Genomic DNA, 6,031 nt, shown 5'->3' on the forward strand with positions numbered 1-6,031 from the left:
GCCTGCGCCGCGCTCAGCCAGTGAGCGGGAACCGGTCACCACATGGGATCCGAACCCTCGGTGGGAGTGCCGCCACACTCCCAAGTGGCGCACTCTCTGGTGCGCCACCGGGCCGGCCAGCACCACTATCTATTTTGGGAACTTTTTCGTTATCATCAAGTCTTTTCTTTTTCAGTGTGTAATCTGTTAATATCATCCATTATAGTTTTCATTTCAGACATTGTATTTAAAAAAAATCTTTGATAAATTTTTGTTTAAATTTATTTATTATTATTTTTTACATTCTAAGATGTTGCGGAGCCAGTGGTATTAGGCCTTTACTGGTTAATATCACAACTTTGTCTCTGATCTGTGGGTGTTCTGTGTCTTCTTTCAGTTCTGTGTTGGATTGTTTGCTGTTGCCACCACTTAAACTCTGCAAACGAATTTGGAAACACTGGAACAAATTTGTTGTCTTTTTGTTACTTCTAAAATGGGGGAACTTCCTGTGGGGACCAGCACTTGAGCTGTGTGGTTGAGCTAAATTGCTATTTTGCTGCTGATTCTCTGGGGAAGGCTTTTTTGTGCAGCTCAGGTTTTAATTGTTGACCTTGCAAGCACTTCCCGGTCTCGTGAGGTTTGGTACACCTGGGCTGTGTGGAAACTCTGGTCTGGGCCCAAGTCTTTCCAGAAAACTGCACTCCCTGCAGTTCTATATTCCTGACCAGTCTCTGCCGAGTGGTCCTGAACTGAGTAGGGGTCAGATCATCTGTCCTTGCTGTGCCCCAGTGTTCCCCCAGTGGGCCCGTTTCCCCCACCGCCTGTGCTCCAAACACTTCCCATGGGACAGGCCATGCACTGGTTCCTTGCAATGACTCATCAGCCTCTTTGTGGCTCCTTTTTTCAGTTGTCTATGGCCCCTTGCTCCTATGTGGGTCCACAGGAACCCTGTCAGTGGTCTTGCTGGCCTGGGGACCACCACGGCCGTCCTCTCCCCTGCCAAGGAGCTTCACACAAAGGGCACACCTGTGGTTTTTGTCAGCTCTTGCTCCGTGTGCTCATCAGGGCCAGCCTTAAAATGGCTGGGGCTTCATCCCTTGTTTCTCTCATCACAGCTTCTCCTGCCTTCATGAACTCCATAGGTTTCTCCTCCTCTTCCCCTGAGCTCTACTGGCCCCAGCTTGGCAGTCTTTGCCTTTTAATAGATGTAAATTGGTTGATTGTAGGAGAGAGTGATGCTGGGGACCGTCCATCCCACCATCTTTATTCTCCCAGCAAAATTTTTGATGTTGTATTTTTTCAGTTACCAGCAGTTCCATTATATTAAATGTGTCTCTTTTTATTATGCTCATTATTTCCTCCACCTTCCTTAACATGCAGGTATATGTTTATCTTATTGTCTTTGTCTAATAATTCTATCATGTATGTCATTTCTGGGTCTGTTTTTAGTGACTGCTTTTTCTCTTCATTATGTCGTATGTCGTATTTTCTGGCTTTAAAAACAAAAACAAATACCTGGTAAGTTTAGATTGGATGCCAGACATGAATTTTACATTATTGGGTGCTAGTTTTTTTTAGTATTTCTTTAAATATTTTGAGGCTGTTTTTCTGGGATGCAATTAATATGCCAGGAAACAGTTTGGCCAGTTTGAGGCTTCCTTTTTAAGCTTTCTTATGTGGGTTTAGGCCTTTAGTTTAGGCTGCATTTGGTCCCTCTACTGAGGACTCCATTCAGTGCTTTGTGAGTCAGGATGTCTTTCTCCCATGGCTGGTGGGAAGACCAGCTGTTCCCACCCTTGTGTGAACTCCAGGGATTGTTCTAGCTGACTCTTCCCTGGCTTCAGGAGTTCACTTTGGCAGCACATATACTAAAATAGGAGTTCCTTCGCAAACTGCTGAGCAGTACTCAGCTGTAGACTCAAGTGCTCTCTGCTGATTTCCACAGAGCTCTTTTGTGCAGCTCTGTCTTGTCCAGTACTCTGCTCCATGGTTTCTAGCTGCCTTGGCCTCCCTGAACACTGAATTCTCTCCGTTCTTTCTCTGAGACAGCCTGAGAGCTCCCCAGGCGGTCTTCTGGGATGATTATAGGGCTTGCTTGCTTTGCTTCCCTGCTCTAAGGAATCAGTGTCATGTGCCTCCTGTTGTTCAATGACTGAAAACTCTTATTTCATATATTTTGTCTGATATTCTAAGCTACTTCTTAAGACAGAATAGTTAAATCCGATTTTTGGGTAGAAGCAAATTTCTTGACTGCTTATTTTATATTAATTTTAAACACTATTGATTCAATGCTTGGAAGATAAATTTGTAATGGCTGTATCCTATTCATAGTTTAAGTGTATCTATATCCATGTTGAATAAGCAGGTGTTCAGACATAAAATAAACATTGTAAGCTCATGGGATGTTATGTCTGAGAAAACCTTTAGAAACTAAAATGTTTTATAAATGTTATGACATAAGCTCTCACTGTCATTTTATATAATTTCAATTGCCTTGAAGTTGAATGGCTTTCTTGTTTATGTTCTGGTTCCCAGCGTGAGTGTATCTCTATCCACGTGGGGCAGGCAGGTGTCCAGATTGGCAATGCCTGTTGGGAATTGTACTGCCTTGAACATGGAATTCAGCCTGATGGTCAAATGCCAAGTGACAAAACCATAGGCGGTGGGGATGACTCGTTCAACACGTTCTTCAGTGAGACTGGGGCTGGCAAGCACGTGCCCAGAGCAGTGTTTGTGGACCTGGAGCCCACTGTGGTCGGTAGGTGCTCGGGCACTGGATGGTGGCTTTCCTGGGAGGGAGGAAGAGCCTCACGTTGGCTCCTTTGAATCCCTTTGCAGAAAGGACAGGACATACAAGCGTATGCTCATGCCATTGTTGGTGACAACCTGAAAGGTTAATGATTGTGCGACTCAGGCTGCTAGTTTAGGAAAACCTGACCTACAGGGAAAAGCTGCTTTGCCAGCAGTAAGATGGGCTGTGCAGAGATTCATTGGTGGCATCGGTCAGGTGGCATCTGTAGGTCCCGCCTGCAGAGAGCACAGGTGTGGGTTCCCTCCTTGATGCTGTGTACACACTCATGCTGGTGCACGAGAGCCTTGCCCTGCATCTAAGACATAAAAAGGTAAGTATAGAACATTCATTTGGTTCCTCTAGACTTGGTGCCCAAGGTGTTTTCCAAGGAAAGCTGCAAAGAAAGCATCTGTCAGTGGCTCTCTAGGAGATGACGGAATGTCATCTGAAAGCATGTGAGACCCAGGCCATGTAGGGTACCCCAGTGACCTGGTACCTACCCAGTTTGTGAGGGATTTTAAAATTATACCCTTTGATGTAGCTCTGGGTAGGAAGAAATATATATCTGTAGAATTACCCGTGTTGGGTATGAGAGCTCGTTTCCCTTCACTGGGAACCAGTGGTGCTGGCATTTGTACCATGAGTTGAGTTTACCTTCCTAGAGCCATCATTTGCAATTGTGGTTTGTGTATCACACACAGACATTTATTTACATTGTTGACCTGTGAGGAACAGCATGTGCTCTGTAGAAATGAATAGTCCCAGACATGTCCATCTTGGTGAGTACAGTAGGCCTTAAAGACTCACAGCACACGTGGTGTCATTGCAGATGAAGTGCGCACAGGGACCTACAGGCAGCTCTTCCACCCGGAGCAGCTGATCACAGGGAAGGAAGATGCAGCCAATAATTATGCCAGAGGCCATTACACCATCGGGAAGGAGATCGTGGACCTGGTTCTGGACCGAATCCGCAAACTGGTAAGAAGATCTCCGAGACAGCTCCATGTGGACGTCATCCTGCAGGGAGGGTAGGCCTTGGATTGCGAAGGGGAGGTCGTTACATCAAAACTTAGACCAGAATCACGAGCATGACTGCAACAGTCCTGCTGTGAAGTGTGCCTTGCGGTACACCCACAGGCCTTCATTGTTTTGATTTCTTTGCCTCTAAGTGTAATGCGTGTTCATCATGGATGACTTGAACCTGTATCCACTTGCAGAGGCAAACAGAAGAGACCCTGGCTTGTTGGAGGCTGGTGGCGTGGCTTTGCGGGCTTGCGCTCACGTTGTCTGGTTTCTTTCAGGCGGATCTGTGCACGGGACTGCAGGGCTTCCTCATCTTCCACAGCTTTGGGGGTGGCACCGGCTCTGGGTTCGCGTCTCTGCTCATGGAGCGGCTCTCGGTGGACTACGGCAAGAAGTCCAAGCTGGAATTTGCCATTTACCCAGCCCCCCAGGTGTCCACGGCCGTGGTGGAGCCCTACAACTCCATCCTGACCACCCACACGACCCTGGAACATTCGGACTGTGCCTTATATTCTAAGCTACTTCTTAAGACAGAATAGTTAAATCCGATTTTTGGGTAGAAGCAAATTTCTTGACTGCTTATTTTATATTAATTTTAAACACTATTGATTCAATGCTTGGAAGATAAATTTGTAATGGCTGTATCCTATTCATAGTTTAAGTGTATCTATATCCATGTTGAATAAGCAGGTGTTCAGACATAAAATAAACATTGTAAGCTCATGGGATGTTATGTCTGAGAAAACCTTTAGAAACTAAAATGTTTTATAAATGTTATGACATAAGCTCTCACTGTCATTTTATATAATTTCAATTGCCTTGAAGTTGAATGGCTTTCTTGTTTATGTTCTGGTTCCCAGCGTGAGTGTATCTCTATCCACGTGGGGCAGGCAGGTGTCCAGATTGGCAATGCCTGTTGGGAATTGTACTGCCTTGAACATGGAATTCAGCCTGATGGTCAAATGCCAAGTGACAAAACCATAGGCGGTGGGGATGACTCGTTCAACACGTTCTTCAGTGAGACTGGGGCTGGCAAGCACGTGCCCAGAGCAGTGTTTGTGGACCTGGAGCCCACTGTGGTCGGTAGGTGCTCGGGCACTGGATGGTGGCTTTCCTGGGAGGGAGGAAGAGCCTCACGTTGGCTCCTTTGAATCCCTTTGCAGAAAGGACAGGACATACAAGCGTATGCTCATGCCATTGTTGGTGACAACCTGAAAGGTTAATGATTGTGCGACTCAGGCTGCTAGTTTAGGAAAACCTGACCTACAGGGAAAAGCTGCTTTGCCAGCAGTTGCCCCGGTCATCTCGGCTGAGAAGGCCTACCATGAGCAGCTGTCTGTGGCCGAGATCACCAATGCCTGCTTTGAGCCGGCTAACCAGATGGTCAAGTGCGACCCTCGCCATGGCAAGTACATGGCCTGCTGCATGTTGTACANTGATAATTTATTCAGTGATATCTTTTGGACTTCCTTTCTGAGTCATTATACTATATATATATCTGTGGTGAGCATATTTTTTTTAATAGGATGGGGTATTTTCTGAAGTACTTTTGTGTCCCTTTCTTGGTGGTAGGATTAGTGTGGGAAATGTAGGTGGAACTTTGAAATGTAATAATTTTATGGGCATTTTGGTGATTTATGTGGATAGTGTATAAATTTTAAATTGCAATATTACTATAAACTGACTGCCGTCACCAAATCCCACTTCATTTCATAGGTATGTAGAAATTAATTCCAATTTAAATGTCCTATGGAGTGTTTGATTTAAAGAGAAACTATCATGAATCTTTTTACAAAGAAAATGACAACATCTTTCTCTCTCTCTCTTGGTTAGCCCAGAAATTCTGGCCTGGGTTTGCCTCAAACAAATTTGTACCAACCTTCTATTGATCCACGATAAAAACCTGCTGCCACTTTTCAGCTTTTCCCATAGTTGATTAGTGAATCCTGTCAATTCCTTCTGTCATAGAACTGTGTGTCCCAGTGCTTTGCTTTTCATGCTGCCTCCTCTGGTTCAGACCCTCACTGCTTCTGGTAGTGGGTTCTACCAGAACTGCAGTAATATAAAACTAGGATTTCTTACTAGAAGATAGGGAGACGTTATCTTCCTCTTTTTCAGAGGTTAGCACGGTTAGTGGACCAGCTGCCTACTTTTGTAAATAAGATTTTGTGTGAACACAGCCACATCTGTTAGTTTACATATTGTTCATGGCTGCTTTTGCAGTACAACAGCAAAGTT

At 45.1% G+C, this 6,031-nt stretch overlaps 1 protein-coding gene across 1 annotated transcript in view; it reads left to right on the plus strand.

The window, feature by feature from the left end:
- Positions 1-5,729, plus strand: part of TUBA3E (tubulin, alpha 3e) — a 13,294-nt gene extending 7,565 nt beyond the window's left edge. The window contains 5 exon segments of the mRNA XM_008577527.1: positions 2,515-2,737; positions 3,600-3,748; positions 4,072-4,310; positions 4,915-5,223; positions 5,726-5,729. Of these exon segments, the coding sequence (XP_008575749.1) occupies positions 2,515-2,737; positions 3,600-3,748; positions 4,072-4,310; positions 4,915-5,223; positions 5,726-5,729 (924 nt within the window).
- Positions 5,730-6,031: the final 302 nt, after the last annotated feature.

Source organism: Galeopterus variegatus, unplaced genomic scaffold, assembly GCF_000696425.1.
Source record: "Galeopterus variegatus unplaced genomic scaffold, G_variegatus-3.0.2 Scaffold1527, whole genome shotgun sequence".
Lineage (NCBI taxonomy): Eukaryota > Metazoa > Chordata > Mammalia > Dermoptera > Cynocephalidae > Galeopterus > Galeopterus variegatus.